General features: G+C 33.2%; 1 protein-coding gene and 1 long non-coding RNA gene across 4 annotated transcripts in view; one reads left to right on the forward strand and one right to left on the reverse strand.

The window, feature by feature from the left end:
* LOC123561024 (uncharacterized) overlaps positions 1 to 19,694 on the forward strand; it is a 78,479-nt gene that overhangs the window by 34,713 nt on the left and 24,072 nt on the right. For all 3 annotated transcript variants that reach the window (XM_053552290.1, XM_053552291.1, XM_053552292.1), the window contains 2 exons: positions 10,927 to 11,110; positions 17,473 to 17,647. In XM_053552290.1, coding sequence (XP_053408265.1) covers positions 10,927 to 11,110; positions 17,473 to 17,647 — 359 coding nt within the window. The remainder of the gene's footprint in view (positions 1 to 10,926; positions 11,111 to 17,472; positions 17,648 to 19,694) is intronic.
* Positions 875 to 5,632, reverse strand: LOC123560043 (uncharacterized). The gene is made up of 5 exons (XR_006688096.2): positions 5,349 to 5,632; positions 4,750 to 4,872; positions 2,364 to 2,456; positions 2,090 to 2,173; positions 875 to 1,045 (listed from the first exon to the last, which is right to left on the reverse strand). It is a non-coding gene; the product is annotated as an uncharacterized LOC123560043 (long non-coding RNA).

Here is a 19,694-nt window from a genome sequence, read left to right on the forward strand (position 1 = left end):
AATTAGCAATTGTTAGATTTCAATGTATTTTGCAAATTATTCTTAGGCAGTTCTTCATACATGATCATAAGCGTATGAGCAGGGGCGGGGGGGGGGCAGCGGGGGCCAGCCCCCCCCCCCCCCCCCCCCCCCCCCCCGAGCTAGGAGAGAGGGGGCCCAAAGTATAGTTTGGCCCCCCGAATATTTTGGAAAAGAGATAAACAGATATAAATTGCAGTCTAATATAACATTTACTTAGCATCATATAATTCTTTTCACCCTGATTTCTGATTTGCATTTGGCCTTCCCTTGTATTCTGACTTGTCTCTTTCCGTAGTGTGAGTACTGAAATCTGTACGCGCCACGCCAAGAATTGTTTACATTTTATAAAAATAATATATCATTGAGCGCAATCACTACAGTTCCGCTTTGAGCGTCTGCAAAATCAATGTAGGCCTAATTATTAAGCCTGTTTACGCATGTAAACGTTATGTATTTTTTTGTTTTTCATTGTCCATTCAAGGGAAATGATATTTTCACAACTTTATACCACAATCAGACAAATGCAGTGCTAATTGATTGTATGTCCAGAGCTTCAACAGAAGAATGTAAAAAAATGGCACATTTAATTAGAACAATACATAATATGACTGATTAAGACAGTTCAGTGCCTAGTCGTATGTGTATCATCAGAATAACTCAATGATTGCTAAAACATAAAGGTTTGAGGGGGCCTATGGCCCAATTAATCCCTGTACAAGGCTTTGAGGCTTTGTCACGAATAATGCACCGAGGATATATTGCCGCTAACCCCCCCCCCCCCCCCCCAGCCCCCTCACACACACACAAACTGCCGGTCGAAAAGGTTTGCCCCCCCCCCCCTCCCAAAGTTAAACTCGCTCCTACGCCCATGATGATGCATACTTTTCTTTCTCTCTAATACTTGATATTTCTATTTCCCTGATTCTGGAAATATGGTAGTACATTCTGCAGATGTATGATCCATCAAATAGTTCAGTTTTTGTTGACCAGTGCTTTAAACAATTCTGGCCCTTCAGATGATCATCTGAAATGAAAAAATTTAGCCATTTTTACACTAGTATAAACTTAACATGTTTTATATGTTCATAAAACACAAAATTTTAGAATGTAAAATCTTACAATTATAAATTATCAGTCTGACAGACATTATCAAGAAAATGTCATTAAGAAGTGGAAAAACAGTACCTTACACAAGTAATAAAGACTAAGAAATACAGCTTTGAATTCAAACAGATGATATATATTTGTCTGTATGTCTTCATGCATTCCATTTTCAACTAACACTATATATAGGCACATGATCACTTCATGTCCATAATGTATAATAAATTTCTTATGAATTGTTCAGTTTGAAAGTGTGAGTAGGCATATACAATGTACAAGGGTATTTGTGATATTTTAAATGACATTACTCAATAAAAAGAAACCTGAAATGAAGTCTTGCAATATGTGCATGCCTTCTTCATGTTGATAATTTCATATCAGCTTACTTTTGCACTGTGACACAGTATGAAAACTGTAGGAGGAGATGAAATATAATTCTTATTTTATAAAAAGGGGCATAACACTCCAAATTTAGATTTTAGGTTAAAATAGATAAAGGCCTTAATTTACATTTAAGGTAAAAGTGTATTACAAGTTTTAAGGGCATTGGATAGAAAGTGGGGGGAGGAGCTGAGTACATAAAGAACAAAAGAAAAGAAACTGTAACTCTTTCATTTAATTCAAGATTCTAAAAGGGCCATAACTTTAGAAAACTGTCATCAGATGTAAAATCCACAATAGTATGTGTATAATTCTGCTGCTTGGCCATGAAGTATACCATGATCCATTTGAATATGATGGAATCTGCAGAAAGAGAGTTTTAATGCAAAAGGTATGAAGGAAGCTATGATATGACAATTTGAAAAAGAAAATGACATAATAACTGAAGAAACAAATAATCAAATTTGATAGTCCTGACAATATGTGCCTGTCCACTCCATGCTGTGTACCAAGTTTCATTTGAACTGATAAACAGTAATTACATAAAAAAAAATAATAAATGCAGCTCTAAACTATCCTGTACCTTTTGATGTCTACTGTTCATAGTCTAGCCAAACCTCCAGAACTGGCTGCATTGAGGCATTTTGTTCACCATACCATACTGTAACTAAAAAAAGCCCAACATGTACATTTATATATACATAAATTTTTCTTTCACAATTAACTGTGATTTCTGTATAAATTTCCGACACCACATTAAAAACAATTTAAAAGTACAATGCACATAATATATATTATAGTTTGTAAAATAAATGCTGAATGCCATATCTATTTTCAAAACACTTTTAAACACCTACCTGTATAAAATGGTGTGTAAATTGGCAGTCTTTTTCTTGGCAATTTTAGCATTTATTGTCCCATTATTTCTTTTAATAAATTTATATCTTCATCTGAAATAAGAATAGTATAATATAAATAAACTATAAGAAAACATATTGGTGGTTTTCAAAATAATGAAGCAAAAGTTTGACATTGGGGTTGGAAATTCAAACCTATTTCTTTTTGTGGTCACCTATTTTTATGATAGCAAATAATTCAAATTTCAAGGAAATATACAACTTTGGGAAAGTGTTGAGAAATACCAATCAGATAATATTTTGAACAGCCTTCAGTTCATAAGTCCAGAGAATTTCCAGTAAGATGGGTGATAAATATTGCAGTGTTTTATGACAAGGAATTATGTATAACAGTAAATGTTTTTCAACATATATGAATAGGTGTTTGTGTATAGTTTGAAACTTTTTTAGTAAATGTTTGTGGACTTTGGTTTTTAAAATCACCCTTTCTGCACAAATCTGACATAAAAATAAAATTTTACGTAGAAAAGTTGTTGCTGAATGAAAAATAATTAACATATTATTATAAAACTCTTTTTTTTCTCACATTTTGCCGGTTTATAAACCACATTCCAAATTTAAAAAATGTCTGGTGATTTTTAAGAGATGCACAAGGGACACATACTAAAAATCAGTGTAATATTCATTAAGTATTAGTTTTCTGTTCAAAACAAAATTAATGGTGATCATCTTAAGACAAAAGTCTATTGAAAAATTACTTTATTCCACAAAATAACTACAAAACTGAAAATTTTCACAACACAAACATGAAAATTCCGCAACATGCAATGCTTTAAATGAAAAATAAGTGACTTTAAACACAATTAACACATTGAAATCATTTAGTTTACATGCACTGCTTATTCAGAGTAGAAAAATGACAAATGCCATGCATGGTAAAATGGCATGGTAAAATTCATACATGTTTATAATGCTACTAATTTTAAGAAGATGCACAGGGGACAAATGGCAACAAAATATATATTCATGGAATATGTTCATAGTAAGTAAAATTCTTTCAACTACACAATACTAGCTACTGAATATTTACATTATGTAGGTAAACTTTAATTAAAATTAATGTTTCCCCTTTTAAACCTGAAAACTTGAGAAAAATGCAAAAACTAAAATTTAAATTGTCCTGGGATTCTTATATAATGCTTAATTATCAAGTAATGCCTGCATTTAACTAACACTGCTAAGAATATAGAACTGCCACAACATATTACAGTATAAATGCTATGATAACTGATGAATGTCAAAAAAAGGTGCACAGGGGACATCACTTTGGTTTAATATGTGAAGCTGAAAGCTGCTTTTGTAACCATTGTGACTTCCATTTAGAGGGAAATAAAGTAAAAACCCATTTTATTTAAAGAATACTTACAAGGGATATTTTGGGTGTAATAGACATATATGAAGATTCTGAGAAAGTAGATTTATAAAACAATAAAATCATAAGGTGTCTTCAAAGCTGTAAGGATAAAGATCCTAGAAAAACATTATGACTTAAGAAAAGTAATGGGGTTATGAAATTGTAGTGTTCAACTTTTAAATGTATCACTATTTTTTTATGAAGGGGCTTCCATCACAAGACATGAACTATTGGTAAGAATAAAATGTAGATAATGAAAAGAAGTATTTTGTTTTAAATGTGAAGAGTTTAGTTTTCATTTAAGAAAAGCCAAAGCTGTAACAATTGAGTTTGGTTTGAAAAAGTAAAACACAGTTGAAAACTATCCTTCATGCAAAATGTCACACTTTTGGTGCAGAGAGGACAAAATTAGCTATATAATTTAACATAACTTTAAGAATGCTTGAGCCATTCATCTGAAATTGCACACATTTCTTGAATACATTGATTTGGATATGATTTGCCCCAAAACACATTCTAAAACTGAACTGAATTAAAATAAGGTGAAAAAGAAGAAAAAACTTCATTATTTTGAAAGCCACCCATATAAGGAAATCAGCATTATATATGGAATCTTGACAAGTGTGGATTAATGTATCTTAAAACTACTCATGTAGCTTCATTTCTTTATGCTGATTCTGTAGGTCTACAGCACAGTTGATTTATGAAGTTGAACAATTCATGCATGCCATGTAAAATAAATATTTATGATACTATTTATCAATCACATCTCGCTGTAATATAGGCCTACTGTATGTTATTTCATTCCATTGTATAAATGTATAAATTTGTTGATATTTTGGCGCATGATCATGCTTCATTCAGATCCTTGACCTTGTCAGCTATGCAGAGGTGTCCTTTCTTGGCTTACTTATAGACATTGTTTATTTTTACGAAATTATTGTAGAATATATATAGAACATTGACATTTACCTAGCTGTACTGTTGGTCGACATCATGTATTCCTGTTGGACAAGAAATGTCAATGTGAACGCCCAGCACAGGTTCAAAAAGTTTGCAGATGACATTGTTTTCATGGTGCAGGTATTCATTCATCTGAAACAAACACATGACGGATTAAATGCACAGTAGACCTTGATTCTAATCAATGTTACTTTAGAAATGTTGATGGTTTTTGCCGATGATTCAGCACGTCCGATCAGACATATTTTATGGCATAAATGCAGTCTATGTTCAAATTATGTCAATTCGAATGCAAAAAATACATCAACGTTTTTTCTATGACAATGATCTATTCTGTCTATTCTGATCGGTTCACTATCTATGAAACAATGCGTTAATTCTGCATCGACTCTATTTCAAGATCTGAGAATGATTTGTTGTAGATCTACCAGTGGATCTAATGATAATCTATGGTGGCAGTGATACAAACATGCATATGCTATGTTCTCCGCCCAAAAATAGGCAAAACATTCTCAGATCTTGAAATAGAGTCGACTGAAAATCAACCTTACTTTGAACTCGTTGCAAAAATAATTAATTTATTTAAATCTATATAACTTTGCACTTACCATTGTTCCTAGTCCCAGAACAACTCGACCTGTCAAAATATGTAAACACGAGGGAGGCCTTTTGACAGATAAGTCCTGTAAACTTCCGAAGGAAATAGTCCAAATTTATTCCAGTTACTTCAATATGCGATATTATCGTGAATTATAATTATATGCATAATGTATCGCATATAGATTTAAGCATAAATTTAATGTTTGTGAATCCTGTGCTTTAACTGTTTTCACGTTAAGCGCCGAAAATCATGAAATCCATAAGGCCATGTGCTCAGCCTGATCGCATTTCTACGCACTAACACATTTATGTGTGAAAAAATATGCTGAAATTTACATTTTATTTGTCAATTACTTTGTGACTGCAACCGTTTCTAAAAATAAAATTGACACATCTGACTTTTATGTGTATTGCCCTTGTAATGATATAATGGATTTTTGTCATAGATACGCATGTTTATCTCAAATTAGTTGTGAAATGATGATGTCTGCATGAAAAAAAGAGAAAATAAAAATTATCTGAAATTATCGACTATAAAAGGCACTTTCATCAAATTTATTCAAAAATTGATTGCTCGCAGGAAGTAGATATATTATCTAGGTACGTTTTGGTCACAATTTTAGGCAGAATAATGCTTGAATGTAGCAGCTATCGATTTTGAAAAAATATGACCACCTAAAAATATATTTTTCTGTCTTCTGTCCGGATTTTCGGGTACAAGATGGCATTTGTTTTTCAAGATATATACTTCAAAGGAGAGCTAAATCATTTTCAATAGGCATTTCATTCATCAAATTATGTAATTCTTCAGCACAAATTCGCAAAATGGTTGTAAAGACAAGCACTAAAATGTCGATATTTTGGCTATAGAATGTACCTTAATACATTTTAAATGGACTCCGCATGTATTTTGAAGCAGCCCTTGATTTTAAAAAAACATGACCAATTTTGTTATCAAATTCGTCGCCGTACGACTTATGAAAGAGCCGTAGTCGTAGTTTGATTATCTAGTCGTATACTTCGTTCCAAGACGAATCTATTAGTGTATACTTTTTATGACTTTTGTCTAGTAATAAAGCCGCCGATCTAAATTATTTAGACCCACTATTTTTCCGATAGAATGAACCTTAATCAAAATAGATACATACTACGCACAAATCTATTATAAATCATAACACTTATATTTAGTTGCATTAAAGTTATTTCCCCTTTATGCAGTGTTTACCAAACTACATGCTACAAAAATCGATTTATTTCATTGAAAACTGGATGAAGAAAAACATTCTAATCTGTTTGATAACATCAAACTACAGTATTTTGGTAAGGGTAAATACTTATTGATGCATGTCACTTATCTGTCTTTTGTGATCACCCTTCGACCGTCGTCCGTCCACAATTTCTTGTGAACACGATAGAGACCACAGTTTGCAATCAATTTTAACTTGCACACAACTTATATTGGCATAATATCTCGGTTCCTTTCGAAAACTGGCCAGATCCCATCGTAGATTCTAGAGTTATGGCCCCTTAAAGGGCCGAAGTTTACTACTTTGACACGATAGAGACATATTTTCCAATCAACCTTAATCAAACTTTCACACAATTTGTATTGGCATAATATCTCGGTTCTTTTCAAAAACTGGCCAGATCCCGTCATTGGTTCCAGAGTTATGGCCCCTTTAAAGGGCCAAAATTTGCCATTTTTGGCTTGTGGACATGACAGAGACAACATTTTGCAATCAACATTAATAAAACTTGCACACAACTTGTATTTGCATGATATCTTGGTTCATTTAGAAAACTGGCCAGATCCCATCATGAGTTCAAGAGTTATGGCCCCTTAAAGGGCCAAAATTTGTTATTTTTGGCTTGTGAACACGGTAGAGAGAACATTTTGCAATCGACTTTTATCAAACTTGCACACAACTTGTATTGGCATAATATCTCGGTTCCTTTCGAAACTTGGCCAGATCCCATCATTGGTTCAAGAGTTATGGCCCGTTACAGGTCCAAAATTTGCTATTCAAGCTTTTGCAGCCATATAGAAACTTCTTTTATGGTTTGATTTGACATAAACATGCAAAATATCTGCAACATCAATAATGCCTGGATTCCACAATGAATCTGTCAGATTCAGGCATAGGTTCTGGAGTTATTTTATATCTGATTACCTCCCCTGATTTTAATCAAAATGGATCTGTATCAGTTAGTACTTATAGGACTCGTTTGAAATTTCATTATTGTCAGTAGTTGGACTGAGACAATTAGGGTAGATAACTATGGATTGATTTTATGTCAAATTACCTCCCTTTATTTCAAATTAAAATGGGTATATGGACGTAACTAATGAAGATACTGATCTGAAATTTCATTCATGCCATCAGATAGACTTGGACAATCAGTGAAGATACATATTGACTGAATTTATGACAAATTACCTCCCTTTATTTTTATGTAAATGAATATACCTAGCAGCCTCTAATGAGATTGGTGTGAAAGATTATTTATGTCTTCCATGGTCAGAAATTTCTACTTTTTCTTACTTTTCTAATATATTGTTGTAAAGGCTTGTACTCTGTATCTTCTACATGCATATACCAGTGTATGATTACCTCCTCTGATTTTAATAAAAATGGATTTATCTCAGTAAGTATTTATAGGACTCATTTGAAATTTCATTATTGTCATTAGTTGGTCTGAGACAATCGGAGAAGATGACTATAGACTGATTTCATGTCAAATTACCTCCCTTTGTTTCAAATTAATATTGGTATATCACTGTAACTAATCAAGATACTGATCTGAAATTTCATTTATGCCATCCCATTGACTTGTACAATATGTTTGGACATTTATTGACTGAATTTATGACAAAATTACCTCCCTTTACGTTTTATGTAAATGAATATACGTAAGCAGCTTCTAATGAGATTGGTTTTAAATGTTATTTAAGTCTTCCAGGGTAAGGAATAGTCATGCTAGTACAAAAATGCACATTTGAGCCTATGGCCCTCAAAATTGGTATGGAAATTGGCCCTGATTAGTACGTGACCCATAGGTCAAAAGGGACTGTTACAAGAAAACATTTATCCTGATGATATTTTATGTGTATAACTATCATGTGATCTATTTCAAAACTTAATCTTATCATTAAGAGCAATCGTACTCAGGTGAGCAATATAGGGCCATCATGGAGGTATTTGATTTATCAAAATCTTTGTAAATTCAGCTAAAAATGCTACATTTTCATAGCAGTAAATATTCAAGTCACATAATTATGTATGTGATAAGTAGGGTGTAAGGTTATGCATTGTTGTTTATTACATATTTTCTAAGAGCATTTTCAAAAGCGTGGATTATTTGATTACTGTGTACTGTGTGACAATGTTATTACCTTTTTCATGAAATTGTTTTGTTGTGCGTCTGCAGTTCAGATTTTCACAATCCATTGGGACTTACTTCTTAATTTAAAAGATCTATACATTCTATTTTAAGGTTTTTGTTAGTCAGTCGGGAGCCAAATGAAGACAAGTGTATTTCTTCGCTCTTCGCTCGCTTTTCTCAAATACCTAAAAAAAAAAAAAAAAAATATTTAAATTATTTTTTCGTTCATCGCCTCGATTTTTTCATAACGAAAATCCGATGAACAACTTATTAGATCGTTCAGCACGACTTTTATGTCGTGTTATTGGTACTGTTTAGTTTCTCAGCAAGACCATTTCGGCCTGGGTGGTTCCAATACTGCCGCTTTCATAGCCTTGGGTATTTTATAACAACCCCTTGGGCATGGTGTCTGCTTTTTAATTTTGTCTTTTGACAGTTCCTGTGATATGCAGGCTCTATAGCCTAAGATCCCCTTGCTAAATTCCAGTTTGTTTAGTTCTGCACATTGTTTTCTCGTTTGGGGCAAACCCATTGCTTTAACTGGGGCCAAACGCCGTTTTTCATGGAATTACACGCCTCAACACGTGTATCATTGAAGATTCCATGTGCACCGCCGTTTGAAATCATCTGCGGATATCTCTAAATTGTTTTTTGTACTTTTAGCATGTGTAAATGTTGAGTTCTGCCCAACCCGAGGCTAGAGGGCGTTGACGGTAGCATGCATTTCCACTACCGTCCATGAACAGGCTCGATCAAACCGAGCCTGCAACATTTTCGTTTTTGTCGTGTTGAGCGACCTGTGAAGTTTCCACCTGTTCTATTTTATCAATTTGCACTAGTTTCAGCGGAAGAATATTGCGCTCCTTAAGTCGCGCAATATTTCCGCTGAAGAACTCGTGCATATTTCCCGATACAAATCTGATAACCTATAACTGTAAAAGAACTTTACTTTCTATTTTCAGGTTTTTATTTGTTAATCGCAATTTAAGCCAAAACAAGACAAATGTATTTCTTCGCTCTTCGCTCGCTCCTGATTTTTTTCAAAAACAAAAACAAATATTTGAATTATTTTTTCGATCGCTGCCTCAACTTTTTTTTGGCAAAAAATATCCGATGAACAACTTTTCAGTTTGGTGTGGCCTAACAAAAAAGTAATACAAAAGATAATAATGTTTACTAAAACTACAATGTTGTAGAAGAAAAGAATTCTAAAACTTGAACAAATCTGGGTTTTGATGTCAAAATGGATTTGAAAATTGTGCAAACAAACGCATTAATCTTTTGCATGCTAGCCAAGACTGAAACCCGAGAAGCTAGTATGAATATTTGAATAGAACAAAAAACTGAAACGTCTGGGGTGATATAATCTTTATGGTTTTACTGCCTTAATGATAAAGATCACGACCGGAATATTTGAATAATTATATGCGTGTTTACTATTGAAAAGGAGACGTTAAAAATTGTGTCTGTCCTTTCTTCTACTGTTTTGTCTTTAAGAATTACAATATTGACATCTAAGCTTTAAATTGATAAACTTTAAAAGTAAGAAAGACTATAACATATTCAACAGAATTTTATCAGGCTTAACAACTAATCGACAATTACATTTATGATACTAAAGTTTTAGGTGGATTTTATTATGTCGACTGATAGTTTTAAGTTGGCCTCTCGTGGAGAAATAACCGCCCGCTTAGCTCAGTAGGTAAGAGCGTTGGTCTACGGATCTCGGGGTCGTGAGTTCGATCCTCGGGCGGGGCGTATGTTCTCCGTGACCATTTGATAAACGACATTGTGTCTGGAATCATTAGTCCCCCACCTCTGCTTCATGTGGGGAAGTTGGCAGTTACTTGCGGAGAACAGGTTTATACTGGTTGAGAATCCAGGAACACTGGTTAGGTTAACTACCCGCCGTTACATGACTCAAAAAGTGTTGAAAAATGGCGTTAAACCCAAAGCAAACAAACAAACAAACGTGGAGAAATAGCGCGTGATGAGTAACAAAAAGTACATTTGATGCTGACTATATTAGATTAGATATTTCCTTTTTTACCAAGGGAATGATAAATTCAATAGTACTGTTTGTGTGTTTATGTAATATTTAAAGGCCAGTCTTTCTTCTCTTTTTCTGTATCCGTCGGGTGTATCTTCTTCGTATTTTCAAATTATTTATCTGGGTTGAATCTAATGTTTCTCTGATTCTAGAGGCGGCGTGCAATACTCGAGATAAAGACGGCACGGGAGTTGAACTTCTTGGTACACATTATGACTGCAAATACCTGCGCGACTTCTACCCAGAGGACAGACACATCGGTATATACGAGAGCCGGAAGTACCACTGTAGAATGCCACACACAGATTGTTGTCAAACATGTAACAGAATATTAAGGTACTCTATGTTGTACATAATTGTTCACTACTGGTAGGGAGGCGGATGGACACAGGCCATATCAACATATTCTTCATTTATAAAAAAGAAATCAAAGGGAAATATTGTCAGTCTGGGTAAAATTGAAAAATAATATGTGGCAGTTCTTTTAATCTTCGATTTGCGCTATATTTTCATATACACTAGAGACCCCTTATTCCTTATTCTCAAGCAATCTAATCTGGTCAGAATTTTTGAGAAAATATAAAATCTATATCAAATCAATTTGAAACCGGGTCATCTGAGGCCGAAATCAAGATCAAATCATAGAAAGACTGTACTCTACAGGAAACAAATTTCTAGAGTCGTACTACCGAAATCTAAAGCAAAGTTATGTAGTGCAAAAGTGAATGGTAGATGATAAAGAACAGAGGTATTTCATGTGTTTCATTCCATCAAAATTATTTGTACTGAAGTACGTAACATGTTTAGTTACTCAGGAGAAGGATATAGGGCCACTATGATCCTCTTGTATATATTTATATAACAGCCTTCGTTGTATATTTGCCAATGACAGTATCATCACTGAATTCATACTTAGATAACTATTAACTTCTATACTTTCATGCTGTTTTTTCATGAGAAATGTTGGTTACTATTCCTATTCCTTTTTCGAATAAGAATATGTAACTAGGTAGCTTTTTTTACTTATTCCTTTCGAATCAAGAATAAGTAATAGTACTTTTGGTATTTATTCTATTCAAATCGAATAAGTAACAGAACTTACACAATAAAGTTAATCTCTCAAAAACGTTCTGAACACATCTCATATCTATATCGCCAAGTCGAATAAGAAATAATTTATGGGAATTCATTTGTTACTTATTCCTATTCAAACGCGAATAAGTAAACAAATTTACAACAAATAAGTGTCATCGGTTCACTATTTCCCCAGCATGATTAAATTTTACTTATAGACTACTAGTGTTCTGAATACAGTCATTTGTTTTCTCGAGAATAAAGACTCGAATAAGGAATAAGTAACTGGCCATATTTTGTTACTTATTCTTTCAAACGCGAATAAGTAAAGCAAGTTAATACCAATAAAGTCTCACTGTTCACCATTTTTAACATGATATAAATTCATGTAAACCTACAAATGTTATGACATTGTATATCTTTTCTCCAGAATGATAAATTCGAATAAGAATATAGTAACTGGATCATTTTGTTACTTATTCCTTATTCAATCGCGAATAAGTAACAGACTAATGAATTACATATAATTCACCTCGTTCACCATTTCTTCAACATGATTTAAATACTACTGTTAAACCTATAAACTGTTCTGAACATGCATACTTTTCTCGGAAAGATAAGCGAATAGGAATAAGTATCTGGATCATTTTGTTACTTATCCTTATTCAACGTCGAAAAGTAACAGACAAATTTAAAACAAATAATGTCATGCGTTACTATATTCTCCAGCATGTTATTTCACTTTAAGACCTACAAATTTCTGAATATGTCATATTGTTTTCTCGAGAAATGAAAAAACTCAAATAAGGAAGTTCGAATAAGTATGTTCGATTTGCGACTTCATTTTGTGGTAATTCTTCTGTTACCTATTCGCGGCCGAATAAGTAACAAGTAACGTGCGGGTTCAATATTATTCAGACATGTTCAAAATCGGTTTTATAGGACTTGTTGGGAGCTAGTCAATCATGCTGAACATAAGATTTGGGACTGCATCTAGTGCAAATGCATGTTTTACTTATTCGTGCACAAATAAGTAATAAGTAAAGTATGGGTTTAATATAATTCAGACATGTTCAGAACCAAATTTATATGACTTGTTATAGCTTACTCAATCACACTCGACATAAGTATGTTCGATTTGCGACTTCATCTTGTGGTAATTCTTCTGTTACTTATTCGCGGCCGAATAAGTAACAAGAAACTTGCGGGTTCAATATTATTCAGACATGTTCAAAATCGGTTTTATAGGACTTGTTGGGAGCTAGTCAATCATGCTGAACATAAGATTTGGCACTGCATCTAGTGCAAATGCATGTTTTACTTATTCGTGCACAAATAAGTAATAAGTAAAGTACGGGTTTAATATAATTCAGACATGTTCAGAACCAAATTTATATGACTTGCTATAGCTTACTCAATCATACTCTACATATGTATGTTCGATTTGCGACTTCATCTTGTGGTAATTCTTCTGTTACTTATTCGCGGCCGAATAAGTAACAAGAAACTTGCGGGTTCAATATAATTCAGACATGTTCAAAATCGGTTTTATAGGAATTGTTGGGAGCTAGTCAATCATGCTGAACATAAGATTTGGCACTGCATCTAGTGCTAGTGCATGTTTTACTTATTCGTGCACAAATAAGTAATAAGTAACGTATGGGTTTAATATAATTCAGACATGTTCAGAACCAAATTTATATGACTTGTTATAGCTTACTCAATCACACTCGACATAAGTATGTTCGATTTGCGACTTCATCTTGTGGTAATTCTTCTGTTACTTATTCGCGGCCGAATAAGTAACAAGAAACTTGCGGGTTCAATATAATTCAGACATGTTCAAAATCGGTTTTATAGGACTTGTTGGGAGTTAGTCAATCATGCTGAACATAAGATTTGGCACTGCATCTAGTGCTAGTGCATGTTTTACTTATTCGTGCACAAATAAGTAATAAGTAACGTATGGGTTTAATATAATTCAGACATGTTCAGAACCAAATTTATATGACTTGTTATAGCTTACTCAATCACACTCGACATAAGTATGTTCGATTTGCGACTTCATCTTGTGGTAATTCTTCTGTTACTTATTCGCGGCCGAATAAGTAACAAGTAACGTGCGGGTTTCATTATTATTTAGACATGTTCAAAATCGGTTTGATAGGACTTGTTGAGGGTTAGTCAATCCTGCTGAACATAAGATTTGGCACTGCATCTAGTGCAAATGCATGTTTTACTTATTCGTGCACAAATAAGTAATAAGTAAAGTACGGGTTTGATATAATTCAGACATGTTCAGAACTAAATTTATATAACTTGCTATAGCTTACTCATTCATACTCTACATATGTATGTTCGATTTGCGACTTCATCTTGTGGTAATTCTTCTGTTACTTATTCGCGGCCGAATAAGTAACAAGTAACGTGCGGGTTCAATATTATTCAGACATGTTCAAAATTGGTTTTATAGGAATTGTTGGGAGCTAGTCAACTTGTTATAGCTTACTCAATCACACGCGACATAAGTATGTTCGATTTGCGACTTCATCTTGTGGTAATTCTTCTGTTACTTATTCGCGGCCGAATAAGTAACAAGAAACTTGCGGGTTCAATATAATTCAGACAAGTTCAAAATCAGTTTTATAGGACTTGTTGAGGGTTAGTCAATCATGCTGAACATAAGATTTGGCACTACATCTGGTGGTAGTATATGTTTTACTTATTTGTGCACAAATAAGTAATAAGTAACGTACGGGTTGAATCTAATTCAGACATGTTCAGAAGTCATTTTAAATGACTTGTTATAGCTGACTGAATCATACTCAACATAAGTGTGTTCGGTTTACGGATTAATCTGGTGGTAATTCATCTGTTACTTATTCGCGGCCGAATAAGTAACAAGTAACGTGCGGGTTCAATATAATTCAGACATGTTCAAATCATTTAGACTTGTTGATTTATTCAGTATGTGAACTAAGATTGCATTCGTCTGTGCTAGTATATTTTTACTTATTCGTGCACAAATAAGTAATAAGGTACGTACGGATTTGATATGATTCAGACATGTTCAGAACCAAATTTATATGACTTGTTATAGCTATCGAAATCATACTCAACATAAGTCTGTTCGATTTACGTATTCATGTGGTGGTATTTCATTTGTTACTTATTCGCGGCCGAATAAATAACAAGTAACGTGCGGGTTCAATATAATTCAGACATGTTCAAAATCGTTTTTATAGGACTAGTTCAGGGCTCCTAAATGATACTGATCATAAGATTTTGGACTGCATTGGGTGCTTGTACAAATTTATATGACTTTTTTATAGGTTATATATAATTACTTAATCATGGTCAACATAAGTGTGTTCATGTCTACCAATATGTCAGAGAAGGTTACTGAAATCAAGCAGGGGCTTATCAGCTAGGCAAATAATCTGTAACTGTTAATATCCCATAAATCTCCATGGCCTGCTGTGCAGACCGACATCCTCTCATTAATTGGCTGCTGTTTGACCTTATCTTGACCATATGTTTTATATCATTTTACTAATCATGGCAAAAACAGGTCCAATATTTTATAGACGTCTGATATTGGGAATGTTTTTATTATTTTTTCCGGAGAGTTATTAAAATTTTATACTTCTTTGTTATTTCTAACAGATGAGTAATTATATATTTTTTGTATTTATCAATTATATTCTTGAAACAAAATGTATCTAGACAATTTATTTTCGAGGATGTTTTTTTAATTAATACGTGTACAATAAATCTAATAAAATTAGTATTTGTCTCTACCTGTTTAACCAGAGGGTTTTATAGTTTTACTACTTCCATCCGTCTGTCTGTCCATGCTTTAATACGAATGGTTTAGTGCTTATGTTATTACCGGAGACAATACATAATCAATTCCCTAATTCTTATTATGTGACTTAAACTTCTGTTAGGTGACTTAAAGTCCGCCCGCCAGAACGTTCGTAAAATTATTTCAATAAGTGTACAAAAAATGGATAATGCAATAGCTTGAACTTGTTTGATGAAACTGTTTATATTATATTAAAAAACATCAGGTGATAATGCATGACCTTTTGTTTTTGCCTAGTTATGCAAATGTATGAAACTATATCCTGAAATGATTTACCGGTCCTTGCCTTAATTGACAGTTCTTTTCAAATGGTATGGGATGAGTTGAAGTCGGATGGATTCCCGATTGAGGCAGTGCTCTTTTTCATATTATCTAAACATGATTGTTTTCTTTTTTAAAGGTCCAATAACACTTAGAATGAACTTACAGAACATTATTTGTTGTTAATAGTTTAAAGATAAAACTATGTTTTATTTTACTCTAAAACATGTTACCATATCTTTTGTGACATTTTACTTGTTTCTACATTGAAAACGGAAGACTTTTTTGTAATATCATTGAAAAGATACTGTCCTATATTTCTGTTGTATAATTTCAAGTTAAAAAGTAACACTGTGATTATTTTCTGAGCAAATAAACGCTAATTTTGTCCGAAAGATATCTTTTTTGGTTAAATAAATGCTACTTGTAATTATTACATTCGAAGTATTACTGGGCCTTTAAACTATCTCTTATGATATCTCCAGTATATGAAATGCTAATTGTTTCTTTTCAAAGTGATAAAGATTAAGTAACTTTCATAGGTTCATTTGCTATACTTAAATTCCAAGTGCATTAAATTTCCTAAGCATTCAATTCAAAATAAGATTTTAGTACTACATCAATTGTATCTTTTACTTGAAGCAATCTGTTATTTCTCATGCAATGAAACCCATAAACATATATAAACTGACCTTATGTTCATTTCAATGTCAAAAGCTCACCGTGGAGAAGGGTGCTAGTAATTTGATAGGGCTATTAAAAGCCAATCTAAAGTCGCTATCTGTAACTCTCTGGCATTCCATGTTATTTATAATTTAACGCCAATCATTAACCCTCTGAACAGAAATTGTGAGAGAAATTGAAATATTCAGACATTTAAGTAGGAGTGATATTAGTTATTGTTAATTTCTTTGTTACTTATTCGCTTTTGAATAAGGAATAAGTAACAAAAGTTGCTATTTTGTCAATATATTAAAAGAAACTAATATTTACTTTTCTTAAATTAAGCATACGATCTGTCAAAGAATTTGGAATAACATGTCTGCATATTGAGGAATGCTAACTTCTTACAATCAATTTAACATTAATATACCCGTACAAGATTTATTACGGAGATAATGCGAGATTATAAATAAACAGCAACAAACAAACAAAAACATTCTTCGTGCGAATAGTTGTAAACAATATCTGGAAGTGCGTGTCATTTTATGTTTTTTATGATAAGATAAATCCTCAAATGCATGCTCCTTTCACATTTTTTTTCAGGTTGTCATTGTAGCTTTGCGCCGCCACAGTTAGATATCATTCATACTTGTTTATTAACCCCAGCTAAGATAAGTTTACTATTTTAAACACTTAACTTCCCATCATCCTTATTACGTTTCATGCATAACTTCTAACCGCTGTATGATATATATTCATGAAATTTGTTTAAATCGTAAAAGCAAACATAAAATTTGACAAATAATAACATTGTCTGAATAAACTTTTGAAGCTGTGAAGATGCCCCTTCCAATGGAATATACCTAGCAGAGAGGTATTTCAACTGCTCCTTCTTGCTAAAGTATCATCCAGGGGATGAACATGTTGGAATTTACAAAGACAGGAGATCAATCTGCAAACAAACCATGACCGATTGCTGTGCAAGCTGCGAGAAAGTTGCACAAGAGGTATTTATTTCAACATTTTCAAAAAGCTTTATATCCGCCGCCCGATTAGTTCAGTGGGGAGAGGGAAGGTCTATGAATCGCTTGGTGATGAGTTTGAACCCTTGGCGAGACGTATTTTCTCCTTGACGATTGATGTATGAACTCATTCGTCCTTCACCTCTGGTTGGCAGATATTTGTTGATCTCCACTTTCACACCCGCAACCACGCCCCCCCCCCCACCACACACACACGGCACACAAAGTAACCAAACAAACAACAACAACAACAAAAAGTAATATATATATATTTGTTGCAGGTTAACAACCTAATGTCGTTACTTTCAATAAATGGGATGATCAGACTCATAAACGAAATTTATGGCGATATTAAAGTTATGAGATTATAGTATCAGATACAGAAAAACATTATGTGCTACATACCATATCATGTTAGAAATTTTATAGATTGTAGATGTGTTTTATGAGGGAAAGAGTATATACTGCTGAACAAAATAGCTAATCCGCAATAATATCTTAAAAATTACTAATATTTACTTTTCTAAAATTAAGCATACGATCTGACAAAGGTGTTGTGAATAACATTTCAAAATTTCAAAAATATCAAATTACGCAAAGATATGATCATATCCATTATACTACCGCATTACATTTTTTAAAAGTCTGGAAATGACACAAAAAGTTATAATTTTGGAAAACAGATAAATGCTTTATCATTTACCAGAATAAATAGGTGTAGATTTTGATTTTTCATCAGAAAATTGTTAAATATCTTGCAAGTATCAAATAACTTTTTTCGATAGGGTAGCGCTATATTTTATTTGTGTTTGTTCGTTAGTTCGTAAATTCTAGACATTTTTGTGTATTTTTGTACATTTTCAAAAAATTGAACACGTCATAGGTACGGTGCTTCATAAAGGCCAGCGCCTGCTCCCATGAACGCGAAGCCCGAAAGTACGACGGTACGATGGCGAAGCGCGACAGTACAGTGTCGGAGCACGACAGTACTATGTTGACAGTCCATTGTACTGTCGCACTTCGTCTTATGCCATCGTACAAGTTAAAACACAAGGCACAGGTTACTGAAAATAAGCTCATTTAATTTAATAAGATTTGTATTTAGTTTACACTCTAGGTCTCATATAGGTAACTTAAAGGAGCATTTTTCAAATATCGAGGGCTCAGAGCGAAACTAGTCTAAGTGTATATTGAAATAGAAGCAGATAAACAAGTTCCGCTCTGAGACCACGCTATCAAATCGTTACCTGTTGCAGATAGAGTTGACCAAATTATTCTTTGACATGTTTTAAAAATTAATTCAAAACTTGCTCCCTCATATATGAGTGATAATTTTACCCTTGTCAGTGCTATCCATAATTACTCTACTAGATTCAGGGTAAAGGTTGGTTCCAATTAACTTTGACAGTCAAAGTTATATACTATCAGACAGCAAGAGATATGCTTTGCTATTGTCAAAGGCTTTGACAAAAGGTATTTTGCCTATATGGGGTGAACCCTGTGGAACAGTGGGGAACGGCTCAGAGATTCTAGAACTACCTCTTCTTTTAAATACAGGGTCAATGAACGTTTTTTAAATTCTATTTAACTTTTACAACATGTGCTGTTATTTGTTCAAATAGATAGTATAGTCATTTAAATTTGATTTTTACATGTGCTTTAAACATTTTTAGTTAAGTCTAGTCATTTTCATGTTTCACAGCAACTCAGAATAATTCTCATTCATTGATTATTCGTATGTCATACAACACTACATCTCAAGGACCACAATGGAAATAAGAGTCTATTAAAATTCTTTTTTTGTGTTATCCTTGACATGTAATCTGGATTAACATGACTATATTAGAAATCTAATTCATACATTATCTATTGTTTGTTGTATGTATTGATGTCATACTTGCGATGTAATTGGACATTTAATGTTGAAATGAATCTATCTATCTACTATCCAGCTGTTTTGTTAAGAATATAAACTGTCTAGTGCTTGTTAAAATACTTCCTTTTGTTTTATGAACATCTATTTACCTTCTGA

The sequence above is a fragment of the Mercenaria mercenaria genome, chromosome 10 (assembly GCF_021730395.1).
Source record: "Mercenaria mercenaria strain notata chromosome 10, MADL_Memer_1, whole genome shotgun sequence".
NCBI lineage: Eukaryota > Metazoa > Mollusca > Bivalvia > Venerida > Veneridae > Mercenaria > Mercenaria mercenaria.